Genomic DNA, 26,712 nt, shown 5'->3' on the forward strand with positions numbered 1-26,712 from the left:
AGTCGCAAGAGAGGCACTTCGGCCAGGACACAACCTTACACTAGCAAACCACGACCTGCCACGGTGGTGACTGCGTCTCCGGCAGCCTCAAGTTCATCCACTTCTCCGTTGATGACACCAAGAACTGAAGAGTACTTGGAGACGTTGATCACACCACGAACTTCTCCACTGATGACCCCAAGAACTTACCCAATGGCAGGACCCTCCAATTAAGTGGCAGTGGCTGCTGCTCACAAAGTACCTTCTCCCAAAATCAAAGTCCAATAATGATCGGGCATGTAATAAAGTTTACTGGATTTGTCCAAGCAAGAACTGGCTCGATTTAGTCCTTTACGTACTCCTGCACGACGTGTCATGCCTGTCCTCAAGTTGATACGACGTAAAGACAATCAGTGGCGACGCGTTCCAGTATAAAAAAGGTGTGTGACCAAGTAGGGTATCAGTGTTTTGGTGCTCCTGAAGATGTCACCCTCCAGAAAACATCCCTCTTCTAAACAACCCCAAGGAAAGAAAAGGAAAGGACTGCCACCACGTTTAGTCAAACATGGGGACATGTTATCTGTCCTGTCCAAAGCTTCTCCACCCCTACGAAAAAAAACTCATTCAATCAGCTTCCAAAGAGGCCATTGATACCGTGTGCGAATGTTGTTTGAACGTCTTGAAAGGTACGATCCCTTTGTCCAAACACCAGAAACAATGCTTAGGCAAACATCGTCACGTTCTTCGCCAAATGGTTCAAAAGAAAATCCCCCTTCGTCAAAAGAAGAAGATGTTGGTCCAACTTGGAGGCATTGTACCCCTCTTGTTAGGCCCATTGCTGAAAGGAGTCTTGGGAACCATGTTGGAAGGATTGATGGGAGCAAGATAAAAAGGCCCTCGGAAGTCCCAAGATCTCAGAATCGACCCTTGACAACCCCATGGAAGGACGAAAACTAGCTTTAGTGCCTTACAAACGATGGATGGAATACCAACGTTGGCAAGAACAACGCACCCCGCATTTACCTCCTAATCCTCATTTGAGCGAAATGTCCCAGTTACAACACGAATTGCAGGCCAAGATTTGTCCGAAACAGAAAAATCGCAAAAGTACGGTCAACTCTTGCAACGACTACAACTCTTTCACCAGAAAGCTTTAGACGAAACAGCTCTACCCACTCTGAAAGATTTTAAGACCTTGATGAAAAGTCCAGCACCATCACCAGTACCACCACCACCACTACCAGTGACCAAGACAGAAAAAGAAGAAGAAGAAGAAGGGTTTCAAACTCCACCAGAAAAAGTACGCAAGTTAACAACACCACCTACCTCCAGAATTGGATGGATTAAAAAGATGATGACCACCCCTTCTTCATCACAAGAGAAAAAGAAAGTGAAGACAGAAGTGAAGACAGAAGTGAAACAAGAACCGATATCCCCTGTTCCGACATCCTGCTCTGCGACACCTATTGCTGGTCGCACACGCAAAGCATTGCAGTCCAAGAAAGTACCCCAAGAGAAAAAGAGTAGCATCTTCCAAGAGTGGGTGCCTTATTAACACACAAACACAAAATGGAAAAAGTGTTAGCCAGCATTTACTACGATCCCTCGCATCCTGCAGGTTACGCAGGAGATCAAAAATTGTATCGTGCTGCCAAAATGCGACTGAAAAGTCTCCATTTACCTCAAGTGCAACGATGGTTACAAGAACAAGCTACCTACACTTTACACAAACCCATTCGACGCAAGTTTTCCAGAAGTCGCACCCAAGTGGAAGGCATCGATCATCAATGGCAAGCCGATTTAGCCGATGTCTCTCATTTGGCCAGCTACAATCGTGGCTACGAATATTTGTTTTGTGTCATCGACGTCTTTTCCAAATTTGCCTGGGACGTACCCTTGACTTCCAAATCGAGCAGCGACCTAGTGCGAGCCCTGAAACGAGTGTTGAAACAAAGTGGTCGTCACCCTCTCCGATGACAAACGGACAAAGGCACCCAATTTCTGAACCAAGCTTTCCAAAAAGAATTAAAGAAACGTGACATTCATTTTTTTACCACCGAGAATCCCGAAACCAAAGCCAGCATCGTGGAACGTTTTCAACGCACTTTGAAAGAACGTATGTGGAAATATTTTACGCATCACCACACTCTGATGTACATCGACATCTTACCGCACCTGGTGCAAGCGTACAACCAATCTTACCATCGAAGCATCGGACATGCCCCCCAAGAAGTGACTCCCGAGAACGAAGTGCTGATGTTTGAGCGCCTGTTTGGTACGTCCCCGACGAGGGCTGTCCCCAAGAAAAGTGGAGAGTTGGCCGTAGGAGATTGGGTGCGCATTGGCAAAACCAAACGCACTTTTGACAAAGGTTACTTACCTAACTGGACGACCGAATTGTTTCGCGTCACTGGACGAGTGCATGGCCGTCATCCTACCGTCTATAAATTGGAAGACATGAACGGAGAAGTGCTCAAAGGAACGTTTTATTTGCCCGAGTTACAACGTGTCACCAAAAAAGAAGACGACGTGTACGACATAGAAAGCATTCTCGAACGCAGAACCCGTAAAGTGGGCAAAGGACGTGTTAAAGAAGTCAAAGTACGTTGGAAAGGATATCCACCCAGTTTTGATTCTTGGATCGACGCTTCGCAAGTCATCGACTATAAAAAGAAGTGACCATCATGCCCTTTCACACAGACGCAGCTACGTCGACCACTCCATCACCCAGTTCTTCTCTGTAAGATTTACAGAAACAACCTTTATGGGTGTGGTGTGGAGAACGTGTGCCTAAAACGCAAATCGTCTTTTTCTGCCAAATCTTCGTGGTGTATTGTGTCATCGGGGCAGCCATTGCCAATTTGAGTTTGCAACAAGGAGACAAACAATTGTGGACCATTTTATTGAGCAGTTGCATCGGTTACCTGCTTCCCAATCCCTTCCTGAAATTCTCTTCCAACGGGAACCACGGGAACCTTGTGTTCAGTGCCAGTGTCAGTCACCACTCTAATAACAACAACCCTATTGTGGGCGGAGACACGCCTCTGAGGTCCAGTAACCCCTCGGACAGCCATAGAACTCTGGAATTATGAGTCACCAAAACCAATTTTACTTAACCTTACCCAGTGACAGTTCCATGGAGGTGTTTCCCAAGAACACGTTGTGCTGTTACACGGCCAAATTACCTCAGACCATCCCATTAGATCACGAAGCCTATTGGGAAGTGGCTTTAGTAGAAATCATTCACCCGACCCAAGTCCTCAGTGTCCTTCCCAATCAAAATGTTTTTGATATGGAAGTTCATGACGAACAATTGCAACAGTACTTGGATACCCATGGCAAATATGGCAAGAAAACCCCTGGCACAAAAAATCAAAAGTACACCACCTATCACTTGTTCGTTCCCCCAGGCTATTAGTTTAGTGGTCAACATCTGGTGAGCACCATAGCCTCCAGGTTTAATGTCGTGTTTCTGAAAGCTTTGGAAAGTGTCAAAAAAAGTGTCACCATGGAATACCACAAAGCAGTTCGTCGCTTGTTGATGAAATTTGACGGGAGTAAAATCGTGTCCATTTTATTTTGTCCTGAATTGTTTGACATGTTGGGCGGAGACATGGACATGAGAATGACCATGATCAAGAAAAAGGAATTGCCAGTCATTTACGACAACGAGTCTTTTAGCAAGTTATTTCGTGCCCCGGTAGAACTGAACCAAGGACTGAATTTGATGTTTGTGTACTTCGATGCGGTGGAGTATAACGTGGTGGGACACACCTCCCTGCCGTTACTGCGTGTCATTCCTTTCAAAGTGGATTCTGCCACAACCGCTGACGAGGAAGGTGGAAACACTTACCACGTTCACCGCGAATTTGTACATCCTCACTATTTGCCTGTCAGTAAGTCTTATTTGGACACGGTCAACATTGCTATAAAAGGAGATCTGGGACAAAATATTTCATTCACCAAAGGAAAAGTCACGGTGAAACTCCATTTTCGAAAACGGTTCTCTCACGACTTGTAAGTCATGTATCCAGTGTACCGAGGGGTTGCTCGACAGCGAGGACACGGTTTAGGAGATATACTGAAATCGGTCTTTCGTAAGGTGGCCCCTGTGTTGAAACCGATGGTGACACGCGGATTGCACGCCTTGAAAGATGCGGCACTGACGCAAGGCAAAGAATTTCTCCAAAATGTCATCATCGACAAACAAAATCCTAAAGAAGCCTTCATGAGGGCAGGCAAAAATGTCTTGCTGCGAACGGGCAATGACCTTTTGGGTCGACGAGACACACCTATAAATGCCCTGTACGCTACCGAGTCAAGCATTCAGCAAGGACAAGGCAGAAAGAGACGACGAAGAAAACACCTTTTCAGCAGACTTCACACGTCTAAAGCTAGAAAGACAAAGAAAAGAAGAACCGTTCGAGACTTAGACGTTTTCGATTATTGAGAAAGAGAAAAAAATGATGTACCGAGAGTCTTGCGCCTGTTCCAAGTCGGAACTGGATCTGTTTGCCATGCCCCCCACCATGATGACCATGCAAGAATCCCAGTGGGTGGAATTTCATCCCGTCTCCTGTTTGACGGATTCCGCTCCCATCAAGTTTGAAATCAAAGGACAACCCGAAGATTACATCGATCTGAATAGCAGTTACCTGTATTTGAAAGTGAAAGTGATCAAAACGGACAACACCAATCCAGGAGGCGATGCTAGAGTAGCTCCTGTCAACAATTTCATGCATTCCTTGTTCAGCGAAGTGGACTTGTACTTGAATAACAAACTGGTCAGCAGCAACATGGATACTTACCCATATCGTGCCTACCTGGAAAATCTCTTGACGTACGGAAAAGAAGCCAAGAATACTCATCTGGATACTTGCGTGGTATGGAAACCTGACACGGCAGGTGTAGGCACGTTTAGCGACACAGTCCTGACAGAAGATGACAATCCTCACAATGTGGGGTTTAACGACCGTCGTAAGAAAATTCTGCAAGGGCGATGTTTAGAACTGATGGATCGTTTGCATTTGGACATGTGGTTACAGGAAAAGTATTTGCTCAACGGGGTGGATATCCATCTGAGACTGAATCGTAGCAGTGCCGCTTTCCATTTGATGGCCCATGCCAATGAATACAAAACTATCATTCAAGCAGCCCGACTTTATGTGTGTCGTGTTAAAGTGTTACCTAAAGCGGGAAACGACGTCAGTCAGACGTTGAGCAGAACGACCGCCAAGTATCCGATACGACGCGTAGAAGTGAAAACGTTTACCATTCCCGCTGGACAGCGATCTATGATCGAAGATCATCTGTTCCAAGAAAAGTTACCCAAGCGTTTGATTGTTGGTATCGTCAGGAATTCAGCCTCAACGGAACCCACGATCAAAATCCTTTTGAGTTTCAACATTACAATGTGTCCAAGATCGAAGTCAGTCGCGACGGCAAGACCTTGTGTACCCGACCCTTAGAGTCTAACTTTGGTGTCGCGAAGAATTATTTGAGATCGTACTTGTCCCTGTACGAAGCCACGGGACAGTTAGGAACCAACACCAATCACGGTATTTCGTACGACGATTATGCAGGAGGCTATGCTTTGTGGGGTTTTGATTTCACTCCAGACCAAGGCAGCCACGAGGGACATTTCCACCCTATAAAATCGGGTCAGATTCGTGTGGAACTTCAGTTTGCAAATGTACCTCCAGATTACACAGTGAACGTCCTCCTGTATGCAGAATTTGACAATACCATAGAAATCAACAACTTGAGAGAAGTCATTCTAGATTATTAGAAGCCATGGAAGACTGTTATCCCTCTTTGCCTAGGGAAGAAACTTTGAAGATGGAATGTGAGGAGACCGTGGAAGAAGAAGAAGAAGAATCCCAGGACGAAGAAGTTATCATGATGAAGTCAAGATGGCCAGAACAAGAAGCCCATTTAGTCTCCTGTTTTGCTACATTCCTGACAGATGTAATGAAAGAATTGATCAAGGAAGAGTGCTATGGATGTCAAAACGATCATCCCAGTCAAATTCAACACGACAAATGTCTGATGTTGAGCCAAGATGAAAAATTAGACAAATATCTGGACAAAGCTTGGGGTGTCATCGAGATAGAATTCGTGTTGAACGAGTGGTATAAAGGCTTGGATAAACATTCTTCTCCTCCATTAACGTCTCTGGAGCTCCGTCGCATCAAATCTCTCTTGGACCAGAGTAAGAAGTCGGAGCTAAACGCCTTTTACTTGTCAGACATTTTCAAGCAAAAGGTCAGGATCGAATTGATGACGTATCATTACCTGTGAAGAAGAAGAAGAAGGAAAACCACACAAAACATGGACACCTGGGAACTTTATTACCTTCTGAAGCACAGTTCGTACACGGCTTCTTGGAATCCTGTCGTCTGTGCTAAAGATGAACTCCCTCATCGCAAACCTCAAGACCATCAAGCTTATGTGATCAACACGGACGACAGTCATCTCCCAGGAACCCACTGGGTAGCCGTCTACTTTCCTCAAGAAGGATGTGTGGAATATTTCGATTCGTACGGATTGCCTCCTTTGGAAGACGATATCATCGACTTTATGAAAAGAAATGCTCAGACCACCCGATTCAATAATGTGAAATTACAAGGCACACATTCCTTGGTGTGTGGACAATATTGTGTGTATTTTCTGCATCATCGCAGCCTGGGCTATTCCTTAGAACATTTAGTGACTCATTTTGATCCTCGTTCTTCTTCTAGAAACGATGTGAAAGTAGATCAATGGTTTTGTGACCATTATGCTTATCTTTTGTCTCAAGCTAGGAAACGTAGTGTCCATCAATGGCCTAATGACTTCCAACAGTGGAAATTACAATTTCATTCACAACGTTGTCAGCCTTGTCCAAAATAATGTGTGAGTTGGAAAAAAATGTTTGTCATTTGAAACAAAATGTTTGATGTTATATTGTTGGATTATTGTTAAAAATGTTAGAGTTGTTTGTTAGTGTTAAGTGATTTTGAATAAAAAAATGTTGTGTTTTGAAAAAATGCCTTTGTGGTTTGTTTGACTATAGAAATCTTGATTCATGCTCTTTGACTTCTTACTATCCCTCTCATGGCACTCATTGAACGTTCCGGCTCGAAAACCGTGGAGGGATGTTTTCCTTCACGTCAGCGCTTTGACTTTAAAGCCGGGGTAGCCTCCAGTCTAACCATCCATTGTCGACTCATCCTCCTACGAAGATGTGCTCCAAACTAGCTAAGCTAAACAAAGCCTACGTGAATTTGCACAGGGTCAGACACAGTCTGATACCGAAGCCAGAAGAGATAGAGAATGTGAGAATGCTAAACGTCACTGAAGACCTGATAGAAGAGCTCTTCAGAGAAGAAGTGAACAGGGAGAAAAAAGAATGGACAGAGAAGTACAGACTTCAGAAACAGCAGAGAGAGCAGCAACAGCAGCAACAGCAGCGGCAATCTGAACCTGACAGAGGCTTTGTCGATTGTCGTATCGACACCAAAGAGTTCTTCTTCTGTTTCCGAAGAAGCAGACCTATCGTCAGAAAGTCTATCATCAGAGGACATCGCATTCTTAGAAACTAAAAGATTCCATAGCAAACAAAAAAAAACAGCCCTTTTCAGGGCTACCCAATACTCTAGAAAAGAAATAGTAATCCATTTGCCAATGTGTGTAGGTAGAGTAGTGTGAATATAAACACTGACTCTTTTTTATAGTGTGAGTGTATGTGTTTGTGTATATGATTGTGTGTTTGTAAGTGCTCACGTACGTTTGTGTGGATAGTAGATTATGATGATTTTTTTTTTGCTGTTTGAGGTGTGGGGAGAGTAGATTTGGGGTTTGATTGGATTGCTTTGCGTATGTGGATAGTACATTATTGGTTTAATAAAATTTTTTAGAATAGTGATGGGAAGTATAAAAAGTGAGTGAGTGTTTCTTTTAGGTCCGCGCGTTGTTTGGTTATGATCTAGGTAAGATCAATTTTGTTTTAGGGGGATGTTTTCCATCACGTCCGCTCTTTCAGTATAAATTAAAAATCGTTCGGCAGTCTACCTGCCCTTGTTGATTGATCAACACCACCAGAATGAACACCAAACTAGCTAAACTGCTTGAACTTCATGTACACCTGGAATATGCCAGGCGTATAGTGAATGAGCTGGCTGCAGAGGCCATCGTAGAAGAGGGAAGGATGAAAGATTAGAAAAGAAGAAACGAAGAAGAGCATGAGAGAAGAAACAAAGAAGAGGAAGAAAAGGAGAGAGGAAATTTCAGAATCCCAAAGACAGAAGATTGGGGTTCTGAAGCCATTTATCCCGCCTCTGCTCTCCCCCAAAAAAGAATGAAAAGAGACTGGGGAAGAAGATGTGTGTGTGGTGCCAGGCCTGGAAGGTGCCATCATTAACCAGGTGTCACTGGAGTTCAAAAACAAACAGCCCTTTTCAGGGCTACAAAACTTTAGAAAAGAAATAGTAATCGATTTGCCAATGTGTGTATGTAGAGTAGTGTGAATATAAACACTGACTCTTTTTATTTGTGTGAATGTTTGTTTTTTATGTGCATGTGAGTGTGTGTGTGTTTGTAAGCGCTCACGTACGTTTGTGTGGATAGTAGATTATTGGGTTATGTAAGAGCTTAAGTTGGTTTGTGTGAATAGTAGATTAGGGTTTCATTTTAATGCTTTGCGTGTGTGGATAGTAGATTCGGGGTTTGTTTATTGCTGTTTCACGTATGTGGATAGTAGATCATATGAAATGAGAAAAGTAGGGGATGTTTTCCTTCACGTCCGCGCGTTGTTTGGTTATGATCAAGGTAATATAAATTTTGTTTTAGGGTGATGTTTTCCATCACGTCCGCGCTTTCACTATAAGAACGCAGAGTATTAGTCGTTCGCACCATTCTAAGGAATGAACAAAGAAGATGGAGGTGACAAAATTATTTAACGATTTGAGACATAGCTATTTTTGGATCATGGATGGGACTTATGTAGTAGAAAGATTGAATAAGGAAGGAAGATTTGAAGGTAGCCTGAACAATGTGAAGGGTCTTGGAGTAGCTAAAGATCAAATAGGGGAAATGATTGAGGAAGAAGTAGAAAGAATCAGAGGATTCATTGACCCACCTTACGTGAGTGTAGGTACTTTAAAGGAAGCCTTGGATCATATCATAGAAGTCAGGAGCTTCCTAGAAAATAGCTTTCATTGGACTGACTGGTGGTACGTAAAGTGGGGTTGTAACCAGTTGATAAAAGCAGAAAAACTAATTAGAGAGGTAATGAAAGTAGAAGTGGTGAAGATAAAAGAAAAATGGAGCAAAGAGAGAAAGGAAGAAGAGAATAAGAAGAAGAAATTAGAGTTTGAAAGATTAAATAACAACTGGATGAAGATCCAACAGAAATTCAGAGAGATGGGCCATCCTGACTGGATAACAGAGGAGGAGAAGAAGAACAAGAAGAAGAAAGGAATAATGAAAAAAGTGAGAACTTGGTGGAAGAAGTGGAGGAGTTAGAAGAAGAAACCCAAAGGCCCTTTTCAGGGCCACCCACATTTCTCGAAAAGAGATCGACTTTCAATTGCCTACCCCTTTTTTTATTTAATATATGTGTGTGTATGTGTGTTCTATCCCTCTCCCCTGTTCCCTTTCCATAGACCCCTGTTCCATTTTGTCGCTCAACAGACCCACAATCTATTCCCATGTTAAATTTACATAGTCCCCAGATTGTCCCAAGGGGTCGTGTAATGGTAATTCCCATTGAGGCTAGAGTTGCCCAAGACTTTTTCCCATGTTAAATTCCCCTTGAAGCTAGAGTGCCGGGCTTGTATTCCCCATGTTCAATTTCCATTGAGGCTAGAGTGCCGGGACCCTGTCTGTAATGCTAATTCCCATTGAGGCTAGGGTGCCCCCATTCACTACTACTGTACGAAACTTAAGGGTTACTATTTGGGAACTGTCGACTAATCGATAATTATTTTCGCATAGTGGCTTAAAATCGCAATTTACTATACATGTACTAGCAATGAAAATATATTAAAACATCGCTACGTGCCACGTGACAACTCGGCAATGTTTCAAACATTAAAACACCGCTACGTGCCAAATGACAATTTGGCAATGTTTCTGACTATCATCGGTAGCAAAAGCCTTTTAGCAATCAGAGGTTATTCATTGGAAGGCTAGTTTCTATAATGTTTAATGGCACATCAACACTTTCAATATTATATCGTGCCGATAAGGATGCAAAGTGCCTTGTGCAAGAATTCCACTGTAGCGTACCTGCTCCGATCTGATGGTGGGAATTGAATCCTGCATGTTTTATAACGTTTTTTATCACAGTGACTTGAGTGCTGTCACTCCGAGATTCGAAATAGGTGTCATAGTTCGATGGTGTATGAGGTGACCATGTTCGATACTAAACTATGAAAGGAGATAAGCTCTCAGAAATGCATATGAAGTTTTCTTTTTAAATAAAAAAAAACACACCGCTCCGGTGGCCTAGTAGTTAGAGTGTCCACCTCGGCTGCGGGAGGTCGTGGGTTCCATCCCCGTCCGAGTCATACCAAAGATTTACAAAAATGGCATAACTGCTGCCTCGCTTCGTGCTTAGCATCAAGAGGTTAGTGTTAGGACTGGTCGGCCTGGTGTCAGGATAATGTGACTGGGTGGGACATCACGCTACATGTCTGCGGCATGATGCCCCAGTGTTAGAAATCACTATAAACTGTCACACTGCCGACATCGTAGCGATATGACTGGAAAATTGTTAAAGCTATGTTAAAATTCCAAATCACACACACAAACAAACACACATAATGTATTCATTACATATGAATGGAAAGATGAAGTCATTCACGTTATGTCAAAAATGTACTTAAGTTACGAACTCGAAATGTTCGAGGAATTCATGTTTTTTGTAATATCACATAACATTATGCAAATGGACGAATAAACTAATTAGTCAAACTACAGTAGAGATGCAGTAAAAGCCATATTTCTGAATAATATTAGAGACACGCAATAACATTTAGAATTTAAATCAACACAAAATGATGTGATAAAATTTAAAATTTTAAAAAGAATATAACAAACAACATACGCTGAGAAATGCAAATGTAGTGTGCTCACATTTCCGTGAGTCGTTTGTAATGTGTTCCGTGGTTCTGACGGCTCCTACTGTCACCCCAAAACAGATATAGTTAATATAGTAATACTAATCTCATCCATCGCAATTGAGATGAGAGGAACAGATGATGTTGTCCTTCGCATTTGAGATGATACGTATGACTGTTACTATCGCAATAAGGAGAAGTCATTACGCAACACAATCCTCAGCCAAATACGTTCACAGGTAGGGCGAGACCGCATTATTCGGCCCAGAGTTCAGAAATATTTCCACAGCTACATATATGTTGTCTGTACTTTATTGACGTAAGGAGAATCAGCTCAAATATCTTATATTCGTGCACGAAGGGCAATATAACATCACGGCAGTATTCAGCCAACATATCACTAAAGGCATTGTGACGTTATGGCAGTATTCAGCCAACATTTCACTAAAGGCATTATGACGTTATGGCAGTATTCAGCCAACATGTCACTAAAGACAATATGACACAACAGCAGCATTCAGCCAACATTTCACTAAAGGCATTATGACGTTATGGCAGTGTTCAGCCAACATTTCACTAAAGGCATTATGACATTATGGCAGTATTCAGCCAACATTTCACTAAAGGCATTATGACATTATGGCAGTATTCAGCCAACATTTCACTAAATGCAATATAACATCACGGCAGTATTCGAATTAAAAGGAAAACAATGAAAATTGGTATAATACGTTCGAATTAAAAGGAAAACAATGAAAATTGGTACAATACAGTCGAACTAAATGAAAACTGATCATGGTGGCAGGATTGTTCCATTCATTATTTATCAATGTCTCCTCATGCATATGTTAATAGATATACCCCATCCTGTGTGTCTTGACTTCCCTTATTTACTTAAGTAGTCATATCAATCCACATTAAATTAATAATTTTGCAAACCCATCCACAACAATATGATTGTGTAATTTGAGTTACTGTTATAGAGTAAGCAATGATACTGATCCACTTTAAATATGTCATTGCAAATACATCTACAACAACATGGATGGTATGCTTAAAAGTTTCAAAGTTTGCTTATATACAAAAATTATCCAAGCAAATACAAAATTAATTAGGGATCAATTCAGCAATGAATTAATTACTCTTTATCAGATTGTGCATTTGATGAAGATGTCTGCCTTTGGCAGGAAAATGAACACTGGAGGCTCTCTACAGATGAAGGTACAGGAGGTATGGCATCTAGATGTCATTTGAAAATATTAATCTTTATTTATTTATTTGTCACTGTAACTTTGTGGGGGGTAGTTTATTTGATGTTTAAATATATTATTTGTACACACAAATAATCTGCTTTGATCTGCATCTATTGAAAAATGACTGTACAGACACAGATCATCTCTGACTCTTTGAGTGATAGATTTCAGCATCGACATGTCTAGACTACATGTTACCCTTGATTGAGGAAATTAATAAACATTCATTGTACATGTCAATAATTAAATACTGGTTCCATCACAGGTAAGGGCTAACATCATACAGTACTTAACCATATCTAATGTCTAGTTTCCATTTCTCTGGCAGGCAAGTATATATCCCTGTCTGCTTCCGATGACTGTGTGCCATACTCAGGGCGAAATTTTTCAACTCCAGTCCATGCAATGCCTGGACCAGTCTGTGTGACCTTTATGTACTTCCTGGTCGGATCGAACAAAACTCGTCTGCAATTGTTCATGCTGAACCACAGTAAAGAATTACTCATCTGGAAAGTTACAGGAAGTCACAAACACGACTGGATCTATGTTTCCATTTCCGTGGAGGAGAGCTTTTATAATTTTACCCTCTTTTATGAGATGTATTCTTACAGTAACTGTACTGTTGAAGCTGGAATAGATAATATCTTTCTTAGATTCGGAAAATGTGAAGGTAAATGAAATTCTTTGTATGCTTGATTATGTAATTTATATGTATATTTCTTCAGCCAGCCCCAGACAAAAGTGAACTAACACCTGTCAAAAGTTCAGATTGCATTGCTTGGACCGCAATTTTGTCACGTCATTATTTACGTAATGCATACTGTTCCACTAATTTTGTCACGTCATTATTTACGTAATGCATACTGTTCCACTACTTTTGTCACGTCATTATTGACGTAATGCATACTGTTCCACTAATTTTGTCACGTCATTATTTACGTAATGCATACTGTTCCAATGCACCTTTTGTCCTTTTGCCGCTCGGTTATTAACTTACAGCTGTACATGTAGGCAATATGAAGTACATGTTTCCTTTAAAAATAAAATTCAGTAGTCATTTGTTACAGATGAACCTGTTTAGTATTGTCTTTTGCTTGTAAAATTGCTGGAGAAGTTTAAAACGTCCAAGATATTTTCTTGTTGGATTTCTTTCAATCTAGGACGCCAGTAATACAAAACTTTTCACGAGTTGCAATATGTAAATACATCAATATTCCTTCATTATGTATTTCCTTTACTTGGTTAGAATTAGGCACCGACCCGATACCATCAATGAAACAATGGGAGAACTTGACTGCCAGTATTGGTGCTGAATCACAACAACATCGTATAAAAGAAGTTAGCACATACCCGGCAACGTCCTCAAAAAGCGTGTTCCCTGACAAAGGCAAAACAGAAAGGCAAGGTATACAATAATAACTCCACTTGATAGTAATACAAGAAAGGTCATAGAACATTTTATATAAGTAGTTACATGTGTCATTTGTGAACAAGGGACATTCCCATGTTGAGAAGGGAAAAGGATTATAGGGGCAATATGAATTTACCATTAAGGCTCTAACTGTAATTTAATTATTGGGATGGACTGATACATTGTTAGATCAGGTTAACTTCAATAATGTAGGAACAATGGAGAAAGATAAGGTTGACATTTAGCATGAGATTTCTCATCATCCCTATCAAATTTGTATATCGTTACATGTTGTCCTCAATAATATATGGAATATTAATAATGCAAGCATTTAGAATGCGAGTTCCTATTGTCCCTCAAATTGGTAGAAGTGGATGACCTCAATAATAACTGGAAAAGGGAAAATGTAATCTTTACATTTTATATACTTTCCAATTTATTCTTTTGATTACTGCCCATCCAAAAACTACCTTTTGACAACTATCCCACATCTGACTGAGTATTACCTTTAGAGGACAATCCCACACTCGATGTTTGAGTACTACCTAACGCCCATTTTGAGTATTATCCAACACCTACTTTTCATTACTGTCAAACCCACGACTGTTTTAGTGATATCTAAAACTCACTTGTGAGTACTATCCAACACGCTACATTTTGTGTCCTCTCTATCACCCAACATTTTAGTATTACACAATATCAATTCTTTAAGTACTTTACAACACCAACTTTTATAGTACTATCCAAAACTTCTTGCGAACACCGCTCCGGTGACCTAGTTTTTAGAGTGTCCGCCTTAGATGTGGGAGGTCGTGGGTTCGATCCCCGGCCGAGTCATACCAAAGACTTAAAAAATGGTACTAAGAGCTGCCTCGCTTGGCGTTCAGCATTAAGAGGTTAGTGTTAGGACTGGTCGGCCTGGTGTCAGGATAATGTGACTGGGTGGGATATCATGATACATGTCTGCGGCATGATGCCCCAGTGCTAGACATCACTATAAACTGCCACATTGCAGACATCGTAGCGATATGACTAAAAAATTGTTAAAGCTACGTTAAAAATCTAAACCAAAAATCAAATCAAAACTTCTTGCGTGGTGACTGATACCTAACATCAACTATCCAATGAAAAGGATAAGTTGTGAGCAAGGAGTCGTTCTGTTGGTACATTCAACTGTCTATTTATACTTATGAAGCGTTGATAAAATACGACGAATATCTTGCCAAGATCACTCATCACAGAACTTCCAATGTAGTGAGATTTTTATTGGTCATATCTTGTGCATGTGCTGATCATTAACTGACCCCAATTAATCTACTTATAAATCCAAGAAAATTGTCACAAATATATCCACCGCACGTCAACTACAGCTTAAAGGAATTTCCTTGTCGCGTCTTGCTGAATCAGTCCTTGTAAAAGTATTTGGGAATCCACTTAAGTCTTATACACTGTCACTGACTGCCTTCCGTGGTATCTGGTGTGACACTGGTGTAATACTGATGACATAAGTCATTGCGTCAAGAGCATTATATCCACGCTGAGTTTCGTTTTTGTCATAATTGTTTGCAAGATGTCATCATCATCATCATCATCATCATCATCATCATCATCAATTCCGTTACCCAAGAGGTCGTTGAGGCACCACATATGATTTTACAACCAATTCTCTTCATCTTTCCCTGTTCCCTACTGCCCTTTGAGAACCTCCTAATCCCATACCTGTCCACTCCCTAATGTTTTCTTCCCACCTATTTGTCCGTCTGCTTCTTCAACTGCCCCCTCGCACTGTGCTTTAGAAGATTGTGTTTGCCTGTCCAGATGATCGTGAGACATGACCGTACCACTTCACTTTGCGCTTTTTTACAGTGGTCAAGAGGTCTTCATGGGGTCCGATGGCTTGTTTCATCTTGTTGTCTACCTCTTTGTTGGTTAGATGGTCAATGTATGAGATGCCCAAGATCTTGAGGTAGCATCTCATTTTAAAGTTAGAATCCATGTTCCTAGATCTGATGTGAGATGTCAGATCACATCGCAATATTTAGGCTTGTTATACTCTGGAAATAACAATAGTTTAAACCTCTCTGTAAATGCTTTTCCCCCATTCCAGTGGTAGATACTGAGTATGTTCTTCTGCAATATTCATTTACCTGCAAGCTCTTTTTTATGCAAATGTTCACCCGTTTGCGACATGGAATCTGCTCACCACAAATTACACATATTGAAGTAGCTTCGTCTGAGGTGATGCTTTATTCTATGGGACTTCGTCCCATTGTGGTTTGAGTATCACTATGAAATTATAGGTAGAAGGCATGACATCCAAAACTAGTACAAGATTTTGTTAGTAATTATTCAACGTCTGACAATTTCAACAGATTCAAACTAATCAGAATTTATATATCATTCAAATGTCAACGGCTGAAGTGTTTATTTCGTAAAGGATGCAACTATTCATGAGTTTCGCTTGAATCTTTACAGACTCTCTGTAAATGCGTTTTTGCTACTCCAAAAGTAATCGATAACTTGTCTCTTCTAAAGTCATTGTGAGGGTACTAATCAAGGCCCACTATGGGAAGGCAGTGACATCACGTAGACCATCTGGCATGTTCCAGGAAGGTAGAGTATGTATACTCTCATTCGTGGATCTTCAAACCACAACATAAACACTGTACTTGCTATCCTCATCCCAAGAAGATATACCCTGATCTGTCAAAGTTTAATGGTGGTTAATCCATCCAGATTATCTTTAAGCTATCTTCAACGTGTTTATCGATTCTCAAAATCACAATAGTCAGGTAAAACCATATGAAACGTGTATTCTTCTTTGGTTTGTAACTTTCGATGAGCTAATGGTATCTAGATTGTGCGCATGGATGAACGGTATATGTAGACACACGAGCAATATCTCCTTTGCTCGTAAAGCAGAAAGATCTTTTTGCGTCGAATATGTCATTGTGAATACGTGGGTGAAATCCAGAGGTAGCTACACGTATTGTATCACTTTTGAGGTCGGCATCGTCTGGCTGCATCGCCTGTGACGCAGAATACGGAATCATTCTCGTCACAACGTACAGCATTGTACTCTAGTTTATTCAACGTGGAGTCTGCACTGGATCCGTCACGGGGTTGGTGTGAATTCATTCATTCTTGGTGAACCATTTAACTCCAAATGGTCCTGATGTCCATGACCTCTCTATTATATACTGGAGACCAGTGTGTCCGTACAGTAACGTGTTGTGTTCGAGTAGTCGTTATTGCTTCTGGTAAACTCTTTCCAAGGACTGACTGGTGACTTGTTGATTCGGCAAAATTCAGCTTTCTGAGGATCCAACATTTTTACGCGAAAGTTTTCATTTTCATTTTTGTCTCAGTACTGGCAGCAGCAATGTTTTGGTCCTCCACCAAAAAAGACCAGCACAGATTCATGGAAATGATAATCTGTCCAAGCTTCTAAGCGTTTAGCTTCAATGTGTGGCAATAGTTTCCAGGGACATCAATGACCATTCAGCAATTGCTGTCAACGTAAATGACTCCATCTCCTAAAGCTTTTAAGACAGAATGCAATTTTAAGCGGGTATTGGCTTCCACGTAAGTAGCGATGATGACGCTACTAAACGTTTTGGATATTTCTTAATCTAGACATTACTTTGTTTGGTACTTGCTAGTTGATACATTAATAAAGATATGTGTTTTCCACTACCTCTTATGGGCGTGACTGAATGTTGGTCACCACACGTGTTGGATAACATGTGTAGGATATTGGTCAAGGTACTGATGGTATAGTGAGGGACGCTGTACAGTAGATGATTACACACAGTTTATTAATGATATACGTGAGGTGTTGGTCAGTACACATGGTGTGTTGATGGTTTAGTTTTGGGTATTTGTTTGTATTTTAACATCACATTTCAGAGAGTCCCTATATTTATAAGGAATATGGGAAATCTTATGTTAAATTTTAATATTACATTTCCCATTATTCACATATTATTGAGAACAACTACTTCTAGCAATGTTCCGATGTACCATCAATGTTAATTTCCATATCGCTATTTGAACATGTCTGTAACTTCCCATGTTGGCCTTTTATTAATACCCCATTGCCACCAAGTCACACAATTATCTATTTACATACAATAATCATAAACTCCAGCACCAATTCCTATGGTTACAAAGTTCGTTTCCGTGCATTTTAAATTTGATTATTGGTACTAACTTTATTCGTGTACAAATGAGTTAAATTTTTGCACATGCCCAGACGGTTGACACACTGTCTCCGATTTGCACTAGAAGCCGTAATTACAGAAGCTTCTTCTTCAGTAGTAGTACTTGCTACATGTTTTCATCACTGATTGTCTATCTTGATGGTTCGTTCAATGACATTATCGAATATTGTCCAATCCTTGCACCAACCATTCAATTTACCGTCTTGACAAAACTGACAGAAACGATCATACTTTATAAATGTCATGGCATGCGTAATAGCATTACTAATGCAAATTCTAGAACATGTATGGTTTAATTAAGTTTGTTACTGTTCTGTAACCTTTAACTTTTAGTTGGTGTAATAGCCGGGTCTGTTCTTGGGCTTCTGGTATGTGCCTTTTTCACCCTACTTGGAACAGTCTGGATATTAAGGTAACCATGATATGATAGATGGATACATACATACATACATACATACATACATACATACATACATACATACACAGACACACACACACACACAAACACACATACATACATACATACATACATACATACATACATACATACATACATAGACGAAGAGACAGACAGACATATATATATATATATATATATATATATATATATATATATATATATATATATATATATATATATATATATATATATATATATATATATATATATAGATCACGATACAATTATCTGATTTACTGTCCATGAGACAATAGATAGCTAAGTTGTTTAACACTTATATGAGATTCAATGTTTCGTCTTAATGGCATGCTAGAAAACTGTCATGACCACTGAGGCGAACATCTAGCTACCTTTCATTAGTATGGGTGTCTGCGCTTGTGCTTGACCAGCAAAGTCAGCACGCAATAATGTAGAAATATGCAACATAAGATTCCTGATCGATTGCTTGGCCTTAATGGTCACTTTTGCAGAGTTGAAAATTAAGTAAAATCTGCACACGGGTCTCAACCTACTGGTCATAAATTATAATAAACAGGTGATCTAAGTTCCGAAACGTTAGAATAATGGGGACAATAGATGCTTAACATATTTGATCTTAAATGGGGTGTAGTTTCTGTTATATATATATATATATATATATATATATATATATATATATATATATATATATATATATATATATATATATATATATATATATATATATATATAATTTAGGAAAATCCAGCTATCACTTCAGAAGGAGACGGAAAGCGTCATGCTTCAACCTACGTCCGCCGACCGCCGAATCTTCATAACAGAATCTTAACACTGGGGAATTGCTACACGAATTGAAAGCTCTGCAACCTGCCATATGATTCCTTAAATTTAAGCAAGGTGGTGTCCCATGTCACCTATGATAATAAGAACGCCAAAGTTTTCGTGAGGTTATACAAACGTTTTCTTGATCATAATGTACCCTCCTGTAACCAAATAACACAATATGATACTCGTCTGAATATGGTAACATAACTATACTTTCCTGATGAAGAAGAAAACAATGCATATAATAGCCAGGAAGAATTCATGCAGCATATATATAAACACTATTACTCTGAAGAAGATATGTCCTGTAAATATGGCATCATAGTAGTGTGACACATGATAGTATCCCATTGTTATTTATATCTATATCTTGTGTAATTTTTGGTACATAACTGTATCTTTTTTGTGTGTTTCTCTTTTGTCTCATAGATCTGATTTATGTAGAGTTATAAATAGGTTTGATGCAAGCCTTAATGTCAATAATAATAATAATTATAATAACAACAATAATAAGCTTGTTTATGGTTTTGGATCATATTCTGTTTAGCTAATTAAATCAAGTGGTTCAAATGCTGAGGTGCATTAAATGTGGGATGTATTGTAAAATATGAGGTGAAGTAGTGACGTTTATCACGTTGGGTTTATATTGCGATATATGATCATAATAAACTTGTGGATAGATAAATGTTTGTACCTCCTTTTTAATATTGTGTTTGGATTTTGTTTGAGAGGAACTATTTTTTTAACCAATTTGAGTTATAGAGTGCTCATTCAACTAAAGCAACATTCTGGGACTATAATGAATTCATTGAGAGATATTCTTTACAAATGTCATTGTGATGGAGCAAGACTGTCGGCACATCGTCATATTCAAGGATATTGGTACCTCAGAACATTCAGAAGCTGAAATCCATTCAGAATACTGTATCTTTAGGACATGCTATGCAATTTTTTTGGAATTGTTTTGGATTTAATTTATTATGCTGTACGTTCCTCATGAGCTTTTAATGCTCAACTTAGAATTAAATTATATTAAGTTTTACAAAACTTGCTGGCCTTGCCTCTTGCTGTTATTTAGTTTATGACCATAAAGTCTTAATACCTTTAAGGAAAGGCCACATTTACATATACCTGGTCATTACTGAATTGAAAATCAATGAAGTATAAATGGAAATAATGGTTTTCATCCCATTGTAAGGCATTCGAAGTATGTATTACGAGACATCTACAAGATTGATTTGATTTTCTATTTGCTATTTGTTGATGATGCTTTTGCATAAAATCATCACATAATAACATGGTACGTGCTGAACTTTATGTATGTATATATACATATAAATATATATATATATATATATATATATATATATATATATATATATATATATATTGTTATCTTCAAGAATTAGTAACATTTAGAGAGAACAAAGAGTTTAGATACGTAATTTACAGTTCACAATGTTGATTTCAATACTGATTTTCTCTCTTTATGTCACTATCAATTCAAGTCTATCTTTAACGTTTAATTTTACTTCTCTTTGAATTTGTTTTCCAATTAAAACTTGTATTTATTGGTACAAATACGAAAATCATTGATACTGGAGATTGGCTCTAATGTTTATGATTCTATTTCTTGCCTTCATGTGTGACAAGTGATACAAATATATATATTTGTTTGAAGAACCTTGCTGTTGGGCTTATTTCCTTAACACGAGTCTTTTAAGCTACAAGCTCAAAGAAATCTGATGTGGCTCATTGTACTTTGGATAAAACAGTCAGTGAAAAGTCCTACATTTAATGTTTATCTCTTTCAGACCAAATTTACTGTATTTGTCATAATATTCTTATATTCAAACTTTTTCTACTCACCGAAAGACATTTTTCTTAAATTATATTACCTTGAACTATGAAACTTTTCTTACCCAGTACAAAACTGCATCTTACATTTGATTTTCACATTAAGAATTATTATCCAAAATTCATCCAAAGTATAAAATACTTTTTTACATCCATTCCTTGTTAAACTATCAGATCTGAAACCATGATGTACATGTCCTATCCCAATTATTACCAATATGAAGGATAATCTTTACTTAATGCTTCTACCTTTGACAAAGTAATGTTTGAGTGATATCAAACAATCATTCATGTCGTAACGTATGCACTCCATATAAAAACATTACGCATAATAATACCCAAGTAAAACCAAACAACCTTACATGTGGAAATTTCTGACTTATATCAAACAGTCTTAAATGTACCAATGTCTGAGTTATATCAAATAGCCTTACATGTAGTAATGTATGTGTTATGTCAGTCCTACATGTAGTAATGTCTGTGCTATATCAGTCTTACATGTAGTAATGTCAGAGTTATATTAGTCCTACATGTAGAAATGTTTGACTTTATCTGCATTACATGTAGTAATATATCATTTATATCAGATAGCCTTCTATGTAGTATTGTCTGTTATATGAGTCCAACATGTAGTAATGTCTGTGTTATATCAGTCCTATATGTAGTAATGTCTGAGCTATATCAGCCTTACATGTAGTAATGTCTTGAGTTATATTAAACAGTCTTACATGTAGTAATGTCTGAGTTATATCAGCCTTACATGTAGTAATTTCTTGAGTTATATTAAACAGTCTTACATCTATTAATGTCTGAGTTATATTAAACAGTCTTACATGTAGTAATGTCTGTGTTATATTAAATAGTCTTACATGTAGTAATGTCTGAGTTATATTAGTCCTACATGTAGTAATGTCTGAGTTATAACAGTCTTACATGTAGTAATTTCTGTGTTATAACAGTCTTACATGTAGTAATTTCTGTGTTATAACAGTCTTACATGTAGTAATTTCTGAGTTATATCAGTCTTACATGTAGTAATTTCTGTGTTATATCAGTCTTACATGTAGTAATGTCTGTGTTATCACAGTCTTACATGTAGTAATGTCTGTGTTATAACAGTCTTACATGTAGTAATTTCTGAGTTATATCAGTCTTACATGTAGTAATGTATGTGTTATGTCAGTCCTACATGTAGTAATGTCTGTGTTATATCAGTCTTACATGTAGTAATGTCAGAGTTATATTAGTCCTACATGTAGAAATGTTTGACTTTATCTGCATTACATGTAGTAATATATCATTTATATCAGATAGCCTTCTATGTAGTATTGTCTGTTATATGAGTCCAACATGTAGTAATGTCTGTGTTATATCAGTCCTATATGTAGTAATGTCTGAGCTATATCAGCCTTACATGTAGTAATGTCTTGAGTTATATTAAACAGTCTTACATGTAGTAATGTCTGAGTTATATCAGCCTTACATGTAGTAATTTCTTGAGTTATATTAAACAGTCTTACATGTAGTAATGTCTGTGTTATATTAAATAGTCTTACATGTAGTAATGTCTGAGTTATATTAGTCCTACATGTAGTAATGTCTGAGTTATAACAGTCTTACATGTAGTAATTTCTGTGTTATAACAGTCTTACATGTAGTAATTTCTGTGTTATTACAGTCTTACATGTAGTAATTTCTGAGTTATATCAGTCTTACATGTAGTAATTTCTGTGTTATATCAGTCTTACATGTAGTAATGTCTGTGTTATAACAGTCTTACATGTAGTAATGTCTGTGTTATAACAGTCTTACATGTAGTAATTTCTGAGTTATATCAGTCTTACATGTAGTAATGTATGTGTTATGTCAGTCCTACATGTAGTAATGTTTGAGTTATATCAGCCTTACATGTAGTAATGTCTGAGTTATATCAGCCTTACATGTAGTAATGTCTGTGTTATAACAGTCATACATGTAGTAATTTCTGAGTTATATCAGTCTTACATGTAGTAATTTCTGTGTTATATCAGTCTTACATGTAGTAATTTCTGAGTTATATCAGCGTTACTTGTAATGTCTGAGTTATAATAAACAGTCTTATATGTAGCAATGTCTGTGTAACATTAAACAGTCTTACATGTAGTAATGTCTGAGTTATATCAGTCTTACATGTAGTAATGTCAGAGTTATAACAGTCTTATATATAGTAATGTCTGTGTTATATCAGTCTTACATGTAGTAATGTCAGAGTTATAACAGTCTTACATGTAGTAATGTCAGAGTTATAACAGTCTTACATGTAGTAATGTCTGTGTTATAACAGTCTTACATGTAGTAATGTCAGAGTTATAACAGTCTTACATGTAGTAATGTCAGAGTTATAACAGTCTTACATGTAGTAATGTCAGAGTTATAACAGTCTTACATGAATTAATGTCTGTGTTATATTAAACAGTCTTACATGTAGTAATGTCTGTGTTAGATCAGTATTATATGAAGTCACGTCTGAGTTATATTAAACAGTCTTAAATGTAGTAATGTCTGAGTGATATTAAAAAGTCTTAAATGTAGTAATGTCTGAGTTATATCAGTTTACATGTAGTAATGCCAGAGTTATAACAGTCTTACATAAATTAAGGTCTGTGTTATATTAAACAGTCTTACATGTAGTAATGTCTGTGTTAGATCAGTCTTACATGAAGTAATGTCTAAGTTATATTAAACAGTATTACATGGAGTTATGTCTGAATATTACCAAATTGTCTTACATGATGCAATTTCCTAGTTCTATCAAACAGCTTTATATATTGTAATACAATTTAATCGATGTATACCTTTGACCAAATGTGTTTTATTTTTAATAATCCTGATATGGTTAAAGTCAAAGCCTTGTATTTTAAAAACAATAAAAAAACAATTACATATTTCCAATATAGTTTGTTATCTTTTATCAGTGTATTAATGATTTTAAGCTTACAGCATACATCGAGCTACGGTATACATCACATCTGCAACATCTATCACAGCTACAGCATACATCACAGCTACAACACCCACCACAGCTACAATATCTACCACAGCTACAGCATCCATCACAGCTACAGCATACATAACATCTACAGCATACATAACAGCTACAGCATACATCACAACTACAACATCCATCACAGCTACAACATCCACCAGAGGTACAGCATGCATCACATTTACAACATCCATCACATCTACAACATCCACCACAGCTACATCATCCATCACAGCTACAGCATACATCACAGCTACAACATCCATCACAGCTACAACATCCACCAGAGGTACAGCATACATCACATTTACAACATCCATCACAGCTACAACATCCATCACAGCTACAGCATCAATCACAGCTACAACATCCACCACAGCTACAGCATCAATCACAGCTACAGCATCCAGCACAACCACATCATACATCACATCTACAGCATACATCAGATCTGCAACATCCACCACAGCTACAACATACATCACAGCTACAACATCCACCACAGCTACAGCATAAATCACAGCTACAGCATACATAACATAATGAGCATAATCAGATCTGCAGCATCCACCACAGCTACAGCATCCATCACAGCTACAGCACATACCGCAGCTACAGCATACATCACACTTACAGCATACATCACAGCTACAGCATGCATCACGTCTACATCATACATCAGATTTGCACCATCCACCACAGCTACAGCATACATCACAGCGATAGCATCCATGTCAGCTACAGCATACATCACAGATTCAGCGCACATCAGATCTGTGGCATCCATCACAGTTACAGCATCCACCATAGCTACAGCATCCGTCACAGCTACAGCATACATTACAGCTACAACATCAATCACAGCTACAGCAACAATCAGCAACATCAACCACAGCTACAACATACATCACAGCTACAACATCCATCACAGCTAAAGCATCCATCACAGCTACAGCACACATCACAGTTAATATATCCAGCACTAATACAGCACCCATCATAGCTACAGCATACATCACAGCTACAGCATAGATCACATCAACAGCAAACATCAGATCAGTGGCATCCACCACAGCTACAGCATACACCACAGCTACAGCATACATCAGATATGTGGCATCCATCACAGGTACTTCATGCATCACAGCTGCAACATCCATCACAGCTACAGCATACCTCACAACTATAGCATCCATCACAACTACAGCATACATCCTGGCTACATCATACATCACATTTACAGCATATATCAGATATGTAGCATCCATCACAGCATGCATCACAGCTACAGCATACTTCACATCTACAGCATGTATCAGATGTGGCATCCATCACAGCTACAGCATCCAACACAGCTACAGCATACCTCACATCTACAGCATAATCAGATCTGCGACATCCATCACAGCTACAGCATACGTCATAGCTAGAGCATCAATCCATCTACAGCATACATCACAGCTACAGCATACATCACAGATACAACATCCGTCACAGCTACAACATCCAATACAGCATCAGCATCCATGACAGGTATAGTATCCATCACAGCTATAGCATCCATCACAGCATCAGCGTCCATCCACCTAAGCTAAATCACCATGACCAAGTCTCTTACTGTAATGTTCTTAGGACATATTTTAATCCTGGCTATCTAGGTAATTCGATTTCAGTATATTTATTTTTTTATCTATTTATTTATTTTCTATTTATTTATTTATTTTTATTTGTGTTTTTTATATTTATTTATTTATTTATTTATTTGTATTGTACCTCATGCATTTAAGCTGTAATCTATCATTCTTGTAACTTGACCAGTTCATATCAAATGAAAAGGACCGTCCGTTCCATATCTGTGTACGAGTTAGACACTGAGGACAGGAGTGGTAAACATTGCGATATTGCTTCCCTGACAAAAGGATCCATACTAAGTCGATATAATATTATAAGTATTTCATCGTATTCAATGACCTCGTGACAGTTTAGGGACCGGTCAGTTACCCCCACTCCCAATGGCGTATAGACTATATCTTCGCTTCGGTCTGTATACCTTTTTCTCGGAATGAGGATAAGGGAGGGGGTGGAATGACCAGTCCATAAAGTGCAATAAGGTCCTTTCATCATCGTGCGGTAGCTGATAAAGATAACATATATTCCCTTAGCAAATTATTATTTGGTAGATGTGTACGAGCATGTATTATTTGGTAGATGTTTACGAGTATGTAATTATTATTTGGTAGCTATGTACGAGTATGTAATTATTATTTGGTAGATATGTACGAGTAAATTATTATTTGGTAGATATGTGCACGTATGTATTATTTGGTAGATATTTACGAGTATGTATTGTTTGGTAGATATGTACGAGTATGTAATTATTATTTTGTAGATATATACGAGTATGTAGCATTTGGTAGATATTTACGAGTATGTAATTATTATTTGGTAGATATGTACGAGTATGTAATTATTATTTGGTAGATATGTACGAGTATGTAATTATTATTTGGTAGATATGTACGAGTATGTAATTATTATTTGGTAGATATGTACGAGTATATAGTTTTTGGTAGATAGGTACGAGTATGTATGAACCTT

General features: G+C 38.3%; 1 protein-coding gene across 1 annotated transcript in view; it reads left to right on the forward strand.

Annotated features, from left to right (window-relative positions):
• LOC149792301 (apical endosomal glycoprotein-like) overlaps positions 1-20,509 on the forward strand; it is a 33,988-nt gene extending 13,479 nt beyond the window's left edge. The window contains exons 3-7 of the mRNA XM_089969374.1: positions 12,234-12,311; positions 12,663-13,004; positions 13,581-13,739; positions 18,302-18,380; positions 19,146-20,509. Of these exons, the coding sequence (XP_089825500.1) occupies positions 12,234-12,311; positions 12,663-13,004; positions 13,581-13,739; positions 18,302-18,380; positions 19,146-19,236 (749 nt within the window). The 3' untranslated portion in view covers positions 19,237-20,509. The remainder of the gene's footprint in view (positions 1-12,233; positions 12,312-12,662; positions 13,005-13,580; positions 13,740-18,301; positions 18,381-19,145) is intronic.
• Positions 20,510-26,712: the final 6,203 nt, after the last annotated feature.

Source organism: Sinohyriopsis cumingii, chromosome 9 (genome assembly GCF_028554795.1).
Source record: "Sinohyriopsis cumingii isolate HCF-2022 chromosome 9, ASM2855479v2, whole genome shotgun sequence".
Lineage (NCBI taxonomy): Eukaryota > Metazoa > Mollusca > Bivalvia > Unionida > Unionidae > Sinohyriopsis > Sinohyriopsis cumingii.